Source organism: Ornithodoros turicata, chromosome 2 (genome assembly GCF_037126465.1).
Source record: "Ornithodoros turicata isolate Travis chromosome 2, ASM3712646v1, whole genome shotgun sequence".
NCBI lineage: Eukaryota > Metazoa > Arthropoda > Arachnida > Ixodida > Argasidae > Ornithodoros > Ornithodoros turicata.
In genome coordinates, this window is record NC_088202.1 from 117,488,224 (window position 1) to 117,509,374 (window position 21,151).

General features: G+C 45.2%; 1 protein-coding gene across 3 annotated transcripts in view; it reads left to right on the forward strand.

Annotated features, from left to right (window-relative positions):
• Positions 1-20,293, forward strand: part of LOC135385981 (glycine receptor subunit alpha-3-like) — a 192,565-nt gene extending 172,272 nt beyond the window's left edge. For all 3 annotated transcript variants that reach the window (XM_064615646.1, XM_064615645.1, XM_064615647.1), the window contains 2 exons: positions 11,721-11,753; positions 16,786-20,293. In XM_064615646.1, the coding sequence (XP_064471716.1) occupies positions 11,721-11,753; positions 16,786-16,950 (198 nt within the window). In that variant the 3' untranslated portion in view covers positions 16,951-20,293. The remainder of the gene's footprint in view (positions 1-11,720; positions 11,754-16,785) is intronic.
• Positions 20,294-21,151: the final 858 nt, after the last annotated feature.

The following is a 21,151-nucleotide window of genomic DNA, read 5'->3' on the forward strand; positions in this document are numbered from 1 at the left end:
GACGTTGATGACACTGAAAATTCTAAAACGTTATCAGAGGCGACATCAGCTTCGGTGTGTCAAAGGATTGTATGTCCAACAGTAATCCAGCTAACAGTAACAAAAATGTGCAAAAGACAAATTAACTGAACTAATGTAGCATAGCTTCTATATCAGACAGTGAAGCTTGTAACACCCCATCCACAGGAACCAGAGTCCAGACAGCAAAAGTGCTTGAACTGGGAGATAGCAGCTAATCAGAATGGCGACCTTTGTTTTCCACTCTGAAAGCACAGGTTGTAACTTTGAGGGCAGATTTAAAAGTAGTGTCAAGATGTCTGCATGCGAGTACACATGAAAAGTTGAACATAGGTGAATATTCAAATTATAACATCACATTGTCATACCTGTTTGTGGAGGTAGACTGCAACTAACGTGTCAGCAATTTCTTCATGCACCAGATGCAAGCCAGATCATGCTTCATTTCCGCCTTCAGCGTGCACCTGTGATAATTCAGAAGTTAGATTATCAATACTATTGTGTTGTTAATCGTGGTTATATCAGAGTAAGCGCAGTAGGACAGCTGCACAATCGATTCATTAAGCTTGCTATTTTTTTTGCTCTCGATTTTTTGACTTGATCCTTCGTGGCACGTTCAAAATGTTGTGCGTCGGGCACCTCATCAGACGATTTCGTGCCGAGATTCCAAATTGCCTGTGGAGTCGCGCGTAACCTATGATAACATTCGTGGACGAAATCCTTGCAGTGGAAATTAGCAGGCACCACTGTCAGCCAAGAGCTTCGCACTCTTCGGTCTTTTGGCAGCTTACAATAGTTAACACTTGAATGCTCCGATGAATTGTTCTAACAGCGTAGCACCATCGCATCTTCGACAACTTCGCCGTGGCATATCACGTATCATATCGCTCCAGCCCATAAAAGGCAAGGTCAGAACAAGGAAGTGCACTTTGCAAACGACGCAGTGCCAAAAAAAAAATATTCACATGCTTTGTTTCCGGCTTAGCAACAACATTTATTTATTTATTTATTGTTAATACGTTAAAAGCCCGAGGGCATTACATAACGGAGGTGGGCACACGGTAAGTATACAGAAAAAATTAAGAGGAAACAGAGTGAGAGATGGAGAAAACAAGACGTACAATATGCTGTAAGGTATGTACATATAAACAGAATACACAACAGTTATACAATACATACAATGCAATATATAAGACACAATAAAATATACACAAGGATACACAATACAGGTTAGCGCAACGAAATACCTAGTAAGACAGCTACAGATTGCTTAAAATGAATTGGGTCAGTCAGGGTAACAAAGTCGCCGGGGAGGTCATTCCAGAGTCGAGATATGCGAGGGATGAAGGATTCGTAATAGTAATTAGTCCTCGAGGAATGAACTACGACTTTGAATGGATGATCGAGACGTTCAGAGACGTACGATGGAGGGTTTAACATTAAAGAGTGCAAATATGTGTTATGAAATATTTTATGGAAAAGGGAGAGTCCGGATAAAGAACGACGTAGGCTTAGAGGGGGTAGGGAAAGGGATTGCTTCATTGCCGTGACGCTGGAGTTAGTGCTGTAGTCGTTGAGAATGAAGCGTGCGGCGCGATTCTGGACGTTCTCGATGGAATTTATCAGAGTTGCGTGGTAAGGATCCCAGATGGACGCAAAATATTCCAGTTTAGGTCTTACCAGGGTAGTGTAGGCTAGTTTCTTAACTGATGGGGGTGCTAGCTTTAGACTGCGTTGTAAGAATCCTAACGAACGATTAGCTTTAGATATGATGTAAGCGATATGGTTTGACCAAGTGAGGTTAGCTGTTAAGATAATACCGAGATACTTAAATGAGGAGACGCGCTCAAGGTCACAGGAACCAAGATGATAAGGTACAATGGCTGGTATTCGACGTGTGAACGACATAATTTTGCATTTGTTTGAGTTAACAGGTAAAAGCCAGTTCGATCACCAGGCTTGTACTTTATCAAGGTCGCTTTGGATGTGGTTATGATCTGAGACTGATGTTATTTTCCGGTAGATAACGCAGTCGTCTGCGAAGAGGCGAACAGTCGAAGATAAGCCAATCGGAAGGTCGCTAATATATATTAAGAAAAGTAGAGGGCCGATAACGGAACCTTGAGGAATGCCGGATGTTACTTGAGTGATGTTAGATGACGTGTTATTGACGACAACAAATTGCGATCTATTTGACAGGAAATTTCGTATCCATTGCAGAACCAACGGATCCAGATTTAGTGTTGCTAGTTTCATTAATAGGTGGTCATGGGGAACACGGTCGAAAGCTTTCGCGAAGTCAATGAATATGGCATCCACCTGGAATCCCATGTCTAAGGTAGAGAGGATGTCGTTAGTTAGGCCTGCCAGCTGTGTCTCGCATGAATAGTCGCGCCTGAAACCATGCTGATAAGGAAAGAAAAAAATATCCTCAAGGAAAACAATGTTTTCTCAGTGTATCCTCAACATAACAGCTGTTCGCTTATGTACGATGCACAGAGGACGAAACGAAAGAAGCCAAGCGGCCAAGCCAGGAGTCCAGCCAAGCCAAAGACAGATAAACCGAGAGCAGTGACGTCGGTGCGCCCGTGCGCAGGGTTTGCCGACGGTCTGACGGCCGGGCGTGGGAACTAAAAAAACTGTTTTCTAAAAAACTACGAACAGTTGGAGCAAGATATTTCGCACACATATTCAGTGTTCGGTAATGAACACACAGCGCGAGTATCGCTGAGTACTGCGGCACTTCAAAATCGGCATATCTGACCTTTAAAGCAAGATCATACAGGGTGTTTCACATAAATCCCGCGGGTGAATAATTCGCGAACAGGGGGCGCTATCGAGGAACATTTTCTCTGGTAAAGATCCTTGAGACGTCGGTCACGACCTGAGCAGTGTGCGGCTCGGTTTTGCATACGCTCATTAATTAAATAAAAATCGTAACATATAAATTTTTCTTCCGCCGCTTTCGGAACCTCTATTTTACGTATCGAGACCTTCAGCGAAACATATCCCAGGAAAAAAAATGCTTCGACACTTAGTTCATTTTTTCAGTAATTAATTGGTTTCGCTTTGCAAATTTCTTGCGCGGAGTAGCTAATAATCCACTTTTTCTCTCAACTGTCCGACACTGTAGTCAGTGGCATCATAAGTCATACACTTGACCCCGCCCCCACACAAGAATCGCTCCGCGCGCGCGAATGTAGTGCGGCGCGGCCAAGTGGGAACTTGGGGGGAAAGAGAGAGCCGGCACTACATCACGAGGCGGGGCGTCGTTCAAAGGCTCATAGCCAATCGCAAGAGCCTTCCACGGATCAGTGGGCGGTCCCAATTGTAGGAGTTAAGTTGTCACTGACTATAGATTGCGTGTTCATCCGCTCAGTTCACAAGCCGGGAACAACTAGAATCATCGTGGTAAAGGGGTACCGCCACACTCACCCAGCGATAAAACGCGCACACCCTGACAGCCAGGTAGACATGGGGACGGGACGACGAAAGGGAACTCGTTGTTGTTCCCCGTCTTCCGGCACCCCTGCGTACGAACCTTGCGAGCGGACGAACACGTAATGTAGTGTCGGATAGTTGAGCGAAGGAGCGCATTTTTACGCTACTGCGCGCAAAAGATATGTAAACCGGAACCAATTAATTACTCGAAAAAAGCACTAAGTGTCGAAGCAGGCTCTTTCCTATGTTTCACTGAAGGTCTCGATACGTAGAATAGAGGCTCCGAAAGCGTCAGACGTAAAATTTAAAAGTTCTGATTTTAATCGATTAATGAGCGTATACAAATGAGCAGCTCACTGCTCAGCTCACAGCAGATGTCCCAAGAATCTTTGCCAAAGAGGAACCGCTTCGATGGCGCTACCTGTTTACGAATTATTCAGTTGGGGGATTTATGTGGAACACCTGGTAGAGACGTTAGTACCAGTGCAGTCATGGCCTGCTACTTCAATATAGTAGTCGCTATAAAATCTGGCTCAATTGCCGAATCATACTTTTACATGAAGCCCGATGCCGATAAGTCGCCACAGTCGCTCAACAATTCCGAGACCTTATAAATATGTGAATACTGACAGTGCAGGAGCTAGTTATGTAATTCCGTAAATATATTCATAAAACAGCCCTGCAACCCTTAAGTACAACATAGACTCACAGAGTCTTCCATTTCCATTTTCACGAGTTTGGTTTAGCGCAACATTAGCCTCACTATGCTTATTACGCATTCTTCAAGCTTATTTCGTCTGGACTACTTCTAGACGCTAGAAGGGGATGCAGAAGTTTCGTGTGATAAAGATATGCGACCACTGTATGGCCATAGTGCACTGCAGCAACTGCTCTAATTACCGTCCATTCCCTTACAGTGCTCTTCCTTAACGTGTCCACTTCCTCATTAATGAGCGGAGGTCTATAAAACTTTGCTTCACGAGCTAAGTACCAATTCACATAAGTGGTTTCGGGGGAAAAGAGCTCGTAACGAGGCATAAAATATTAATGAATCCAGGACACCTCCCCTGTAGTAACGATTTCATCTCAGTCTTGCGGCTATCAAGGCCGGCTTTACGCTATATACGCAGGTGCGTTAGCGCCTGGCTGGCATTGTTCGCAAGAGCAAGTGTTTTAACGGAAGAACGAGTGAGCTCGCTTTCCAGTCATGCTAGGTATAAAATGAGTACGACAAATTGCGATCGGCTTTGATGAATCCTTGACAACACACACACACACACACACATAGGGACGATGATGAGATGGGGCTGATGCCGGCCAGCAGGTTGGGCGCTGCCCCAGTGCCATTTGTATAGAGTGAGAGCTGATGATGGAGATAAGGATTCAGGTGATCAAAGCAGGTTGGAGGGGCCTGTTGATGACAAGAAATACCAAAGGAGATGCAGACCTTTGTGCATGTGAACGCTACTGGACCATGCGCCCAGCACCTTGCCTATGGTACAGGGGTGGTGGTTGATTGCATGCAGTCCGTGCTGCAAGATCTCGCGCTCCCGATGGTAGTCAGGGCAGTCCATAAGTAGGTAGTGCAGGTCAGCGCGCATGATACACAAAGGTTCGATGGCGCACGGTCGCTGCCTCATAACTGGGGTAAACGCAACATTCAGCCGCAGACGGTGAAGAAGAGATGCCTAGTGTCGCGGAAGGCGATGAGGAAGCGAGAGAGAGAGAGAGAGACGGATCCACTGCGTGAAGCATAGAGTAGGGTGTCATATTCTTGACTAAATCTTACCATTTAGAATACGTTTTTGCGATGTCATATACCCACGGGCACTTTTGGAAGAACGACAGCGCATTAAGGGAGCAAGGAAGTGGCATTTCTCATTGCTGATTCATTCGTCAAGCAGAGCATTTACAAGGAGTCATTATGCACAATATTTCCGTTGTAGAGTTCTTTCTTGTCACAGCACAATTAAATAGAAAGAATCACTTCGGAAAAGAAGCGATGAGCGGTGTGGTGTGTCTTTGGAGGCGCTTACTGATCTCCTGCAGTGACGTAACCAGATCTGTGTCACGTAGCTTATTTTCTGCTTCAAATTTGACTGCGAGAGGCACGGCGAGGGGCTACCTTCGGTGGACACTCGATGTCAATGAGTGATGTAAATGTTTCTGATGTTGTTGATGTATTTGTATGTAATAAACAAACAAACAAGCAAACAAAGAGCAGACAAGTAGCCAATGAAGATATTTAGGAGCCGCAATGACTAGAAAGTACACATTTTGGCAGAGGTACTTCACTTTCGCAATGTGCCGCTTTTGTATTTCGATCAGCTTCTCACCATAAAGCACCAGTATGAAGCATCTTTCAAACAGCCTCCGCATTATGGCAAAGCATGGCCATTACTGAGATGGGAAACTTGCGCCCCATTAAAGTTTGCTCTGAAGCTTGAAACGGGCTCACACGAAACAGATAGCCCTAACATGGGCTTTGATATTGGAGTATACAACAAGTACAAATACAGAAACGTACAGAAGCGACACATTATTCTCTCCTTCACGACGCTCCCTTTTCCACGTGTTCAGACTAGCGACATTCCCCAGAATACTGGAACATGCCAAGAAAGTCAAAGCTTTGTGCTGTGCTCAACGTCGTGCCTTTCCGTGCACAGCTAAAGGTGGGGAATACCCTGCGGTGCAGCCACCGTAGCAGACGATAACGAAAGACGTGGTCGTCTGCTATACGCTCCCCACATTCCTGCACCATGCGAATGCGGCGTAACTTCTGCCCCATGAGCAGTTTTCGCATTTTGCTCCACTAGAATATTCCATGGGAATGTCACTCATGTGAATACACGGTTAGTCCTATTATCCTCGTGCTTGCTAACCGTTGCGTGGTACGACAAAAATGGAATTCTAGGCAACGCTTTCACGGCGTGGACCATTCTAAAAGTACTGGAGAATGCGGCAGAACGCGCACTGACGTACCTTTTCAGGAATGTTTGTTCGTAACGTTTGCTGCGCAACGGTGAGCGTATCATTCAATGATTTCTCCAAGTAGTAGCTATCCCAGTGTCGGTACATTTTGCCTTCCACATCTGCTCATTCCGGCACCCTTAATAATGTTCCTGTGTCAGTGTGACAAGGAAATATGTTAGAGGATGTGTATAGGGTGAGTGCGTGTGCCTGTGTAGGGTGAATTTAGGAAATGGTACACATTTCAATCGCGTCGTAAAAAATAGAAAATGACGTCTCTGGCGCTTCAAACTTTGTACACTTATAGTCATTGGTCTTAAGTTTTATAAATATTTTTTTTTTCAAACGGTATCATTTTGCAGAAAAAAAGTTAGAAACCAAGCAAATTCTCCCCATGCATTTTCTATGGCCTATACCGCACGAAAACCGCCATATTTTCCTCACTCTGCTTCGAGTTCACATCACCACGTATAGGTAGCGCAGCCTCGAAATCCTGCATCTGGTCCATCTGGTTATTCCATAGGTTCCGGTTTTGTTTCGTCTCTACACTCTTAATCGTGTGACGCGTAATAAGGGGCACTTTTTTGCATTATTTTGACACTTAGAATACGTGATGTTTTGTGCCGCGCAGAGAGTCGGTCGAAGGGTGCCGCTTAGTCTAGACGCTACACTGTGCCAGCAACAGCATGTGGCACGTTGTACCGATTATGCCAGTGGTACAGGCGGACTGGCTGCAGCTCCGGCACTTCGTAGCACGCAGAATATACGGCAGTGTGTGCCGCCTCGTGGGACTGGTAGCGCGTGCCACATAACATCGTCGACGGTAGAGTCACTAAATAAGCTACGCTTATTAAATAAGCGTAGCTTATTTAGTGACTCTAGTCGACGGTGGCTTTACCATGCAAAATCAACCGCACGACAAAGTTGCACAACACTGTAACAAGAAGATGCATGACAACTTTACTTCTCGAAATGTGCACCGTACGCAATAAATGTGAGACAGGCTGAGACAATCAAATATTGCACACAGTAAAACAACATTGGAGAAAAATACCACCCGGAAGCTGTGCAAACGCTTAAACTAAAGTAAGCTGGTCCATAATGACCGGGAGTTGATACTTGTCAACAGTAAAATAATAACATTGGAGAAAAATAAGACCAAGCAGCCTCGTTAAAAGTTAAAATATGTGTTAAAGCAAAAGTGAGGTGCTCCACAATGACCAGCAGTTCATACCTGTCACCGTTAAAACAATAACATTGGAGAAAAATACGACCAACAAGTTGCGCTAGTAGTTAAACGAAAGTGAGTGGCTCCATAATGACTAGCAGTTCATACTTCTCAACTGGGCCAGTGTACGAAACACAAGAAATCTCCATATCACAGCAATGTCGAGGACAGGTAGGTATCATGGAGTACGAAGACAAGAATAGGTGGCAAACCGTTTGCCACATCCGGTGATGTTACACCACAAAACAAAAGAAGACGAAAACAGCGAAGACTGGCTACGACGCGCTTGAAAATTGAAAATGGCGTGGTTGGCATGCTTGTAGCCTGGGTAGCTGATGTAGTCCCTTCTGTCTGGGAAGTAGAATTTCCGGTGGCTTGCTGGGTGTACTCCGTGCTGGGCTCGTCTGCCGATGCTACACCTGGGTGTTACAATCCGTTGTTAGACGGTATGAAAATGGGTTAACTAGCAACATAGGAGGAAGAAAATCGGGACGGAGTCGCAAGGACACCTAAGTGCCTCCCACAATTTTTGTCCTCTTCCTTGACACGTAATTTCGTTTCGTAGTCCTTATTTTCGCTGCTGCCGCTCTGTATTCTGGTAATTGAGCAACAAATCCAAAGACTCCCCCTCGCTTTAGGTGACCCATCCGAAAATGTATTGCTTCCAACATAGCTGTCTGTGATCTGTTTCGCGGCTTCCGCGAATACCATTAATCCTGCGAATAACTATGGTAGCTAAGTAATAACCAGGCACAGCAAGCTCTACCGTACCTGTTTATTACTCAAGCACTGTACGCAGAGTCTGCAGAACGCTGCGGAACTACGGAACCCAAATTACAGGCAATTATGTCGCAAGCAGTGCGAGGGGCCAAGCACACTACGACGTGGTCCCAAAAACTACTGGTAATCTCAGGGGAATATTAGTAATAATACTTAGAGCTCTGCAGAGAGACGGAGCTCTAATCTTGCCCTTTCAATTTGGCACTTTACACTTCGCTGCCAAGTTGCAATGCTCGTCTGCAAACGCGCACTGATGTGAATATCGTATCGCATCACAGCCTATGCTTTTTGGTCTGGCAGGCTTTCCAAATACTGTGGGAGCATCTCATACGCATTAATCGTTACAAAATGAGACGTAATCACATTTCTTACCTTCAGAATCCTGCCGGCCGAGGTTGCACAGGCAGAGCACGCACCGTTCTCGCCGATGCATTCGAAAAGCAAGGCAGGGACGCCTGTGGTCGTCCGCCGGATGCTACTTTGACGCCACTTCACCTTTGTCAACTACTGGGCCGTCAACTGTCTATGGACCATGCTAAACTAAAATTACATTGCGTACCGTATCAAGCAACGTGGATTATTAAAGCTAACACGTCAGCACAATAAAGTAGTGGAGGACTACGTTGCGCAGCGCAGTGATGTGACAACGCATTTGAAGACGCGGGCTGTTCGGTTGGTTCGGTGAGGAGAATGTATGAGGCAGAGAGGGAAGAGCAACCGTGTAAGGGGCACAATAGGCGGCACATTTCTGCTGAAGAGCGAGGTGCCGCCTGATAAGGGTTACAAATGGGTTTATACCGCTATAAAAGGCTGGGAAAATTTGTCTCGCCTATGATTTTCGGAAACAACGCCTAAAATAGCCGTTTTTTTCTCGTAAGGGGCACAATAAGCGTATTTGGGTTTAGAGTGTAGGCAGCGCCACCTATACTAGGTGATGTGAACGTGAAGCAGACAGAGGAAAAAATGACTGTTTGCGGGCGGCATAGGCCATAGGAAATGCATGGGGTGAGAATTTGCTTTGCTTCGAACTTTTTTTCTACAAAGTAATAGCATCTGAAACAAAAAATAAGGGTCAAACATCGGGCGAATGAGTATCGGTCTGCAAAGCGCCAGAGGCATTATCTTATATTTTTACGACTTCGAAGTGTGTAACCTTTGCTAAATTCACCCTTAAGCGAGGCTCGGTGCATTGATGGGTGAGTGATACGTGCCGTCAAGCAAGCAGAAGGCGTCGGTTCGTGTCCTAGTTCTCGTACCCTTTCATCACCTGCATTCATTAGTAGGAACGTGTGCCTCTAACCTTCGACAACAGTGAAAGGGCGCAGACTAGCTGGTTCATAATGATAAGGAGGACCCGAAGGACCCGAGACAGGGGAAAAATTGGCAACAATTTCTCAGCAGTCACATCACAGTCAATCAGAAATGGTTGTCTGTTAATTTTTCCCCTCTTTCGGGTCTCCTCCTTGCCGTTAACCAATTACGAAAACAGACTAGTAGCCGAGAGGTCATAGAAGTGTTGTTTGTACGTGGAATGAAGGGTGCTGCAAGAAGGTGGTCTGTGGTCGCATGCATCGATACACTTGAATTCCAGGGTCCCCGAGACTACCGCCTTTTTTCCAATTATCTTATTTGTTTTCATTCCTCTTACAAGGCTGGCAGGACTGGCTGGTCTCCTTCATCTGCGCCACAGCCTCCATTTCTTTTTTTCTTTTTTTTCTTTTCTTCTACGAAACCAAACCTAGCGGAGTTAATGCACAGACCACAAAGCTCTGACCCGGATGTGTGTAACATCAGCTACCTCTCTGACGAGGATACTCGAATTCTAGCTGGTGTTCGTGAGTTCATTAGCTCTCGCTAGGGCGACAGTACGGGGGCACCACCAATGTCATCAGATGAACAGTCCGACAAAGGAACCGCTTCATTCGCACAGTACGCCCTGATAACGATGGTGAGGGTGGTCCCCGTACATCTACAATACGTATGCTTTAGGAAGAATTTTTAGTACTATAACAACTACTACAGCTGAAATCGGAATACCGTACAAGGACTCCAAAATGTGTAGAGGAGATTCGCAACCTTCATTTATAGCCTTTCTTGAGGTCATACAGGAGGACATGTCATTCCAACACCTGAGTAGCCATGTTGCTTTACATAATTGCTCTGTCGTAGATGACGTCACGCTAAGTGGAGCCAATATCACCTCACTGTCGCCGTTGTCATAATCATGATTGATTGATTGATTGCGTGTTAGCGCCGCGAAGCAACTCTGGCTATGAGCGGCGTCCAGATGTGGACAGACGGAGAGAGGACAGCAGGAAGGAGTGGGGGACAGGGGGATTAGTGTGCGTCCTGGGCCGACTTCAGAGGGAACTGTGCCGACATTCGTCTGGAAAGTCTTCGGAAAACCCAGGGAAAACCTCAGACAGCACAGCCGGCGGTAGGATTCGAACCCACCACCTCCCAGTCTACAGCACGACCTTGGTTACCACCAATGAGCGGACGCCTTAGCCCACTCGGCCATGCCGCTGGTCGTCATAATCATGTTTTAGTTTCGTCCGCAACCACAAATTAAACCGCTATTTTGGCCCCCGCAAATCTGTATGAGTCTTCTAACAGGAGACGCGTTCTCAGACTTCGTCAAATTGCTGCCAGAAAATGCCTTCGGTACCCCCAATATGGAAACTCGTATAGGCTCCAATCTTAGTTGTTGCGCCATTTTATTTTTCCACGCACCAAAGCAACCCCGTTGTTGTTCGTACTATTTTAGGATACCAATGGGAAGCAACAATAGAGTGAATAGCGGAACTCTACGGTTGTTGTTTATGACTACATTATAAGCGGCAGGCACCTTATTCGTAGCAGACGAAAGCTCACAGCTGACGTGCTGTTGCCTGCCCTCCTGGGTAACGAGCTAGTCAGCGTTCAGTCGCACCTGAAGTCTTTTTAGCTGAACTCTTTTGGAGTAGCCCAATTTTCCCAAAACAATGACATCGATTTCTTCAGCAATCTTCATTGAATGACGCCGTCAAGCACTTCTAAACGTGTCCGTGCCGTTGCAGAACGATGCGAGCTTACCACGTACGGCGGAAGCAGCGAGACAATTTGTGATGGTGACATAGGCACTGCGTTATCCCCCTGGAGATAAGCGAGATTTAGCATTGCTAATTTCGTTGTGCTATTCGTTTCTAAGCTGTCGCGGTATTCTTGCTGTGTACCGTGCTATGAAGTCACTTGCTCTGAATATGGTTCTTTATGCTTTATAGCTGTTTTTCGTTCGTTTCAGGTTGAGGGTCACAAATCCTGCAATGGGGATCTGGTAAGTTATAGTTGAGCCCATCCCTATCATAACTTATGGTGATGCTGACATTGCTTGCTTTTCCTGTTGCCTCTCCATTTTTTTCCCTCTAGTTTCCCGATATAAAGCGAATGTTTCTTTATGCGCCAGCCGAAACGCACGTGTTGCTTAATAGCGCCTACATTCGCAACAGCCAACTATGTACTGTTGGGGACACGGTTGGCTAAAATCATCTGTCAGTAGTTCCACGGCCCATATTAACTCAGTTGCGCGTGAACGTGTTGTGCGAATATTGTATTTGAAGGTGTACCATGTGCTGCACGTGTTTTTTACTCAAAAGAAATAGTCATGCAACACCTGGACATTTGAGATGAAATACATCACGGAGTGCTGATTTTAGACAACCGTGTCCCCTACAGTATATATACTGGTATGTTCCTTTCCTCTCTCTTTTCTTTTTTCCTTTTTAATGAAGATACATCAGATCTATGGAGCGAAAGCACCATGCGCGGCATTTTGCCTAAGCTCAAGTTGCGTTCGGCATGCGAAGGCATTAGGGACGTGAATACGTTTTTGTAGGTTTGAGTACATCTCTAATTCAAAGATAGCGCGCCTTTGTTTGTCCTTCTCTAGAGGATTACTGCCTTCCGAACGCATTCGCAAAAACAGTTTGAGTGCTAATGCTCATCGAACAAATACGTACAACTGTCGGTGCATAATTAATGTATACTAGCTAATTACCGCTAAATTATTTACCGCTTGGAGAACATGCAGTACAAATTAAATGTGATTCGGATGCGATGGGGTATCTTATTTTGTGACTGTCGTAACAGTCCGGGTTTAGTTACGCGTATTCCGCAGAGAAGAGCAGTGCGTTGTGGCCTAATGAAGTTCTTCGAGCGTACAACTAAACGGTCTTAAAGTAGTGGCGGCAGCTCGTATAATATTTCACGGGAAGCGGAGTATTGGGTAAAATTATCGAGCTTCCAACAACTGGAACCATCTGTAGAGTACGATGCATCTTGGGTTCATTTCCTTTAAAGGTGTATTTGTAGAGTGACGAGGTTGCATTAAATCGTTTAAAACACTGCGTACAAAAATGAGAAGTGTCAGAACCGAGGGGATTTTTGCTCTTTTAGATACAAGACCTTTTAAATGAATCCAGGTTTAATGTTCCTAATGTTCCCTGTGGTGTGTGTCATAAAAATAAATCGAGACGAAACGCGTTTTCACTGCACCAAACGAGCGCTCTCAGTATTGTCTTCAGGGAGGAGTAAGGAGAACGAACTCCGCCACAGCGCCGTTGAGAGAGCGTCGGCCCTAAGTCCACGAATCTTTTGTGGCCGCAGGGCGGTGCTCGCGTTCCGTGGTAGACTAGCTCCTCCGTTCTTACGCCTTAGAAATTCATCTTTCCATCTCCACTAATGCGCTCGGTACGTGTGCTAAAAATATTGATAAGTAAACATGATGTTTGTGTGTCAGGAAAAATTCACTTTTTCAATTTTTTTCTAAATGTTGTTCAGGAAAGCAATACTTTCGTCTGGCACTGAACCAGCATGTAATTGCTTCAAAAGGTTCAGAAAGTGCCTTCCAGAGCCATCACATTGAGGGATGGCTACTTCTGTCTATGACTGTTATGCGATCATTGACTGAGTAGCGCTGTAGGAGAGCATTGACAAAGATAGAGGACAGAGGAGCACATTGTGACGAGTACTATCCTGTCATCGATATCCGTCTGTATTTTCCTCGTGCGTTGCTCAACGAATGGTTACCTTCTACCAACTAGCCTAATCACCTGATCTCCCACGCTTTTGTATGTTATTATCATAACAAAGAATGAAAAAAAAACGCAGCCAGGTACAAATCAGTCATTTATTTCTGGGTTCTACAAATGCATGTTTACTTAACAAATTCTACATTTGCGCGCTTCAGCATATGGCACTACCGCGTAAAACATTGCGTTTCTACAACGGGATCGAGTGCCATGGCGTGGCCGCAATAGATTCGAGCCGATTAATTTGCGAGCCGAGTTCGGTCTCCTTATACTTCTCCTCCGTGATCGTCTTTGACTCGTTTTTGTTTTCCGTCAATAAGGACGTGCATATATTTTTTTGTCCGATTTCGCTCGAGATGTCAGATGCTCGTGAACGATATTGTAGATTTCCGCAAACAATATTGATAATCGCATTTTCTAAATAGGAAATTTATGTCAAATACCATAGCTATGAGCAGCGAGCCCTCAAAAGCCAGATAAAGCGCTGTATTTCCGCGGTGGGGAAAAATTGCTCAGTAACGTGTGCGAATCAGCCGTACATTTTAAATCGCACATTCTAGGTTGCACCCATCTGTGTTACGGAGGCAAACATTCGAGTGATCCCCTATTGCTTGTTCTGTATGGACCTTTGATGTATGCAACTTTTGCATGTATACGCTATTCGTAGTAGGAGAAGTGTCGACTCACTGCGCTCACCTCGGAACCTGTATCGCATGAAACAACAACTTTATTTTTAAGATGAGGAATGGGGAGTTTCTTCGCCAGGGGTGGTAATCTATCCCGTCGCTTAATTGTGGTGATGTGGGGAATGAAATAATGAGCCCCCTATATAATAAGGATCAAAGTCCTATTGTGTCCAAAAAGGTCAAAAGAGATTTGATGGCAGAGCGTTGGTGGGCTGGATTTGCCCAGGGACAAAGCAATTTTGATAGAGAGAAGTCCAGCTGACTAAGAGACAGAGTTAATTGCAGGGTTCTAAGTTTGTTCCAACAGCATAGATAAAATGCATGTTTGAAGATTAACGGAAATAATTAAGAGCGTTTACGCATAAGGCACGCAAGACCAATGAGCTTTTTTTTGTTTTTGTTTTTCAAAGTTACGCGATGCGTTTGGGGGCGGCCAGCAATTCTTTTTTTTTATAGAGACATTTTTACAGCAATTTTTATAAAGACATCAATTTTTATAAAGACATCTCTTTGACATCATTGTCTGCACACCAGGGTCGCGTTATGTGCAATATAACGTTTGCACGAATAGTGAGTAGGACGGAAGGAAACCTGACTGAATTGCAGATGAGCCCATTTGAAGTTTCCTCCTTCACGATGTCTGTTTGCGACTGACCGTGTTTTTCGAAAAGCAAAGTTTATACGCTACCACAGCCAATTGTCCCAGTGGCTTAGAAGGCTGGGAAGCATCACTTATTACGGGAGACAGCTACGTCGGGGTGAACATCAAACTTTTACTCAAAAAAACAATCAAAAGGACAGGAAGTGAAGCGAGGATGTTCATGTAATATATCACGAGCGAGAAAATAATGCTTCTCTTCTGTTATGTTGGTTGGTCTTCAGTAGACGGTACAGTTTCAGTTTGTTATTGTATTTTGACATTATGAAATGCAATCTGTTCTACTCGCTGTCCGAGGGGCCTTTTCTTTGTGTTACTTCTCTTCCTTTTGTGCGACGGCGACCCTTGGAAAAAGATTAATGTGGAAACTTCTGTTACACAACAAGGGTGTGCGGAATAATAACAGGCCAATTTAGCTAACATATTGAGCAGAGAAGGAATGAAAGACACGAAAAGCTTATGAAGAATGACCTACGAATATTGGATCCAATCTCTAGTGTCATTCTTCATAAGCTTTATTGATTCGTTTCCTCTCCTGCCTTAGAATAGATTAGACCTCTGCACAGGCCGACTTTTCGGGGCCCCACCCGGCCCGGGCCTTCCTGTTTTTATGCGGCCCGACCCGACACGGCCCGTTGACTCAGCGAATAGAGCCCGGCCTAGCATTTCCAGTCGTAACTTACGCGTTTCGGGCGCTTATCAAACAAATTTATCAGTAAATTTATAAGTTCTGAAAAGGCAAGGCCACAAACATACAAGAACTGGCGGTTTAACACCACAACAGCACGAGACCACATTAAATCCAGAACGCACGCGCAAGCGCGTCATCGTAATGGGCTGTTTATACTCCAACGGCAGGCAGCGTATAGCGAGTGCAACGTCGCAAATGTCGTGCAGCGTGCTCGTGCCAGAACACGCTGATTAGCTGTGCACGTTGTCTGCCGCTCGAGTATTAACACTGCGACGGCAACCAACGGCAATTTCTCGTTGCGCGCGCTCGGTCGTCGAGTTTACGCCAGAGTATACGAACAGACCTGTACAGTACAAGTTTTCGTGAAGGTAAGAGGACGTCTTAGAAAACGTAGCGACGACGGAGGAAAAAAAAAAAACAAAACAGAAAAACACGGGGACACGAACCACGGTAAACGTCGAACGGCAGACAGTAGGAGGACGTTGTCTACAAAAAAAAAACTTCTCCCAATCCCTACCCCTCTCACCAAGCTTTGCGAACGTGATTGTGAAATATGTGAGGAGTCAGGAGCAATGTGAAGTTGCTTTGAGCATGTTCTAGAGGGTCGAATCATACGCATAATGCAGTGTCCTTTGCTTGTTTTTGCAAATACACAGGCATGACGCAAGCACGTGATGATATGAATATGACAATGCATTGTGTGGAATTCGCTGCGTGAACCTACCGAGCCAGACTCTCGGAAACATGAGATAAACCGATGTTCTGAGGCTGGAACAACATAGAAGGGACAGATACAAACAAAGCCTCAAATTGCCTAAGAAATCAACGATGAAGGATGAATGTCACTGAAAAGGTTAGCCAGCTGTAGGGATCGAACCCACATCTTAAGATGTGGGTCTGTAAGATGTGGGTTCGATCCCTACAGCTGGCTAACCTTTTCAGTGACTTTCATCTTTTCTCGGAAGCATGTTTGTCGGACCGGGTTTGGCCGGGCCCGGTGCTGGCGTATATTGTCAGCTCGGGCTCGGTCCGACCCGGAGCACACTGAGCACGGCTCGGGCCCGTGGAGGGCTCTAGAAGAGATTAGCTGAGCTTGCCTCTTATTATGCAACTCACAGCTGTTCTGTTACACAATTAAACGTGAAGTCTCTTCGTTCGTTTTCAATGTGTGTATGTTATTTATATTGATATAATTCCATTGAAACATATTATATGACAATTATATTGAAAGCATGTTTCCACAGGGCCAAGGTACAATTTCGCACGGCGCTGATGTTCACCATGCAGTACCAGAAATACCGGACCTACACAAAGTTCAAGCCAAGCGGATTGACCAGATGAGCCGCACGGGGTTTCCAGTAGCATTCATCATCTTCAGCATCATATATTGGCCGTACTATTTATTTTGATGGTGGTTCATTGCATTTCGACGAACCATTCCGAGCCGGGATGGACATTCCTTACCCTTGAGTTATACCTCGTTCTTCCGAGTTATCGTTCAGGAAAAAGTTCGGAACTTCGCAGCACGGTCGCAAGCGTGGTATGAACCATGTTCGATGCGATAATTGCCATACATGTGTGAGATCGTGTGCACACTGGCACTCGTAGCTGTTGTCCCACGGTAGGATTTTACTATGTCTTGGCATGCATCATCGGTACAGAAAATGTCGTGCCTGTTGCATATCCCACTGCGTGTTGAAATGTCCAGACCATCACAAGGACTGGTGTATCATGTGCCGGGTGTTTAGTCGAAACATTCGAACATGTGGAGATGGCGATTTGTTTGTGCGTAACGCGTCATATCCAAGTACAACGTAAGCACATGCAAAATGTTTTGCGTTCGCAACGCCTGGGTTAAGCGGTGCGTTTGCAGAAGATAAGTACGCTTTCACGACATCACTCGCGCAGTTGTTCCGGGTCACCTGACACGGCTCACTTTTGCTCTTCGCCTGTACTTTGAATACAAACAACCGACCCTCACTGGACTTCACGAGCCTCCTCACGGCGCTATATCCATGCAGCGCCACTTCAAATTCGTAAGCTAATGAACTCATGCGTCTCACTTAAGGCACAACACGATGCGCCGCTTGCGGAGTTCTCGGCATCGAGGTCTAGCACGTATAGACTTTTGTTTCCTCTGGACAGAGACAGCCTGGAGCTGTCGACTAGTTTTGAGATTACACTTGTATTCGAGCGTAAGTAACATGTAGATGACACATGCAAAATTTCAAACAATTCTTGTGCTGAACAAGAAAAACAAATGGCATACACACGTACCGTTTCTGTTTCACTGTGACGTGAGTATGATCTGCAGCGACTCGGAGGACGTCATTGGGGTGCGTGAGCGAGATAAAGGTGCTGGAGGGCTGTTTACGGGATCAAATCTAATCAGCAAATATCCCTTGAATGCGTAGCTTCACTGCTTCGCAGGGCAGAAACCGGAAGTTGATGACCGGTGACATCACAGCTGTTACAGCGCTATTGGATGCGGATTCGATGGAAATATTTTGTACTCTCGGTCTCACCACCACAAGAAAGCGTTTAACAGCATTTATTTAGCTTTCGTTTCGGACCGGACAGATAAGTTGATAAGTAAAACAACCGGACCGGACCGACGCTTTCATAGTCATCAATAGGCTTCATGGTTTCCCACTCCCCCATGCACATAATATTACACGAACGCAGGACGTCGTGATGTTCAAATATTTATGCTCTACCCGACGACCATTATTTTGGTCCAGGTCATACTGTGCTTTCCAACAACCGTCGCTGCTCCTAGCATTTTTTCCCGTCTTCATTTCGTTCTGTTTGCCTTGTGTATTGCGCAGCCACTGCGCAGTGAACCACAAGACCGTTGTACCGTGAATTACGAGTGTTGCTAAATAATAATAATAAAAATCATGTCTCCTAATTCATTTTGCACTCCCACGACGCCAGACGTGGAAGTTTTCGGTTCTCATGTGCGGTTTGAACTTTCCAACCATCACTTCGTAAATTTGGTTGCTGTCCTAAATCTGGCAGGGTAAAATCAGCACGTCATATTGGCGAGTGCTGCGGATGTGGTACGAAGCGGAGGTGCGTGATTGAATTCCTCCGTGCAGAGTAAATGCAACTCATTGACATTCATTAGCGCTGGCAAAACGTTTATGGGGACGAAGCAGTGCATCTGAGCACAGCGAGGAGGTGTACTTCGTGCTCGTAACACTAATGTAATCTTTCACATGCAACTGGGCAGGGTAGTACAATAAAACCAGCGAGACACCCTATTGAATCCTTCCCTCATTTTTTTATAATAAACATATTCCCCTCCCCCGCATCGAATCGCCATCATCTATTTGCTGAATTGTTTTTATTGGACGAACAGAAGCTCATAACCCTCAAAATGAAGGGCGTCAATCTTTCATGGCCGTAAGTCTTCGGTGAAGCAGCTTGAAGTGGCTTTGTGTATAATGAATGATATTGAAAGGAAGGAAAAATGTTGTGTAGATACTGTATATTCATAAGAAATGAAATGTTGTGATTAATTTTGGACATAGGTAGCAATTATTCCATGTTAATGGCAAATGTACAGCAGTTTGATAACATGTTTAGCTGCGCCATTATACGTTGGCTGCGTAGGTAGGCATTTGACAGCATAAAACAGGGACGAGGGGGGGATGTGTTTATTATATAAAAAAATAGGAGGGAAAGGTTGGCCACCGCTACAGCGGCTTGCTATTCCCAAGGTGGGGGGAGGGGTATCGTTTATGTAAAGAAATAAAAAAAATAAAGAGAGGGCGGTCTGCCTGCCGAGACGGGCGGCGAGTTGCCACAGAGAGAGAGATGAGGGGATTATGTTAAAAAGGTTATACTTTCTCATAAGCAGCGTTATGTTGCTTTCCTTTCTTTCTTTCTTTTTTTCTTGTGAGAGCTATTAAAGGGCTCCGTGCTTGACTGTAAAATATATACACTCACATTTGTGGCTAAAAATTGATTTGGCGCCCCCATGCCCCCCATTAGGTTGTGTGGCCTTCCGCTTGTTCCTCTTGCAACACACCTCGTTACTTACTGCGAACCATGGGTATTTTCCTGCAGGTTTATATCCAGCATATATTGTTTGCTTTTTTTTTTACACATTGCCCACAATTAAGGGGAAAAGTTGTCCACCGACATTCGTTTCGGTGCACTTTGATCTCCGGATCTCTCCAAAATGCCTGTCTTAGTTTTAATTCCAGGGGAGGGCATAAGGGACGTCCTTCTCACGTCTTCCTTAACACGTGAGCTGAAGTATCGTCGTGCTTCGTTCGTGAACCCGTAGCTTTGCCTTCAGCTCGTTTCAGGAAACGTGAATGTGAACATCTGCCCAACATTGTAGGATGTACTTCAACATCTTCAAGCAATACCTACAGATTCGTATCATCCGTACCGTATCACAGTGCGAATAATTACAATAATTTCTGAGATGCCGTAGAGCGTTATTAATAACTTTCACACTGCATATATTTATCAGAACGTTTGGCTAGGCACGTCATTTCTGTGTACTTTTATAGAGTCGTTCGTCTTGTATCCGCTCTACGCAGAGTCGGCGTTCCTGTACATGACTATATTTTTCGAGGAACGTGAAAGAAAAACGAGGGAACTATAATCCATTGCTGTATGTTGTATTGAGCGTGCAACACGTTCACGTATGAAACCTTTGGAATGTAGTGTAGTACCGGCTCTGACTCGATGTGTCATTGTCGCAGAGGCTCAATAAAGTGCATCATACGTGTACTGGCGCGACTTGTGTTTTAATCTGCCTTGCACGTCCTCTACAAGAATACTTTATGGGAAGGACAAGACGGAAAGATGGAAAAAGTCTGTCGCCGGACAATATGAAAACCAACGTGCTCTTTTGGAGGATGTGTGAAAGACCAATATACAGAAAGAAAATGTTTAGGATGAGGAATACAACATATCGTGTCGTGTTAGTGTGTGTTTGTTGTTTTGGCTCCTGGTATCTGTATCACGGATTCTTACCAATAAGCTCGCGTTCCTGTGTTTGTCGTTCAGCTACACGGTTCGTGTTTTGCGACGGTACGTCATTTTCTGACCCATAGAAAGTACGTGTTCCTTTTCTTGAATGGCTGGTGGCTCTGCCTGCCGATATGGCGACAGTTCCTGAAGTCGTCCTAGCACAAGGGTCGGGAACCTTTGCAATCATAAGGGCAATATTTCAACTCCCCTTGTCGTTTTTTCTTCCAGGGGTCACAGATAATATTTGAAACCATTTCAAAGGAGGTCTAAATTAGACTGTCGAAGTTATTAAGCGGTCAAACATGCTGAAAATTCTACGAACGATTACTTTGTAAGCGGGATGTACTGAAAGCTTGCATTTTCCATGGCTCGTTCCATTCAGAAAGTTATGATAAGAGAGTACAACAAACACCTTTTGTTAACTTTTTTAACAGCGGGAAAGGCAAGACAGAGCGCGCGCTTTTGCCTGAGGAATGCGCTTGCCGTGCCGCACCCTCTGCCAAGTCAGCGCAGTCTTGGATAACCTCCCCTCGAGCCCACAAGCAACAACTCCTAAGCACCGAGTCGCGAGTTTTGTCTGCGCAGCGCAATGGGTCGCGGATTCCCGACCCCTTT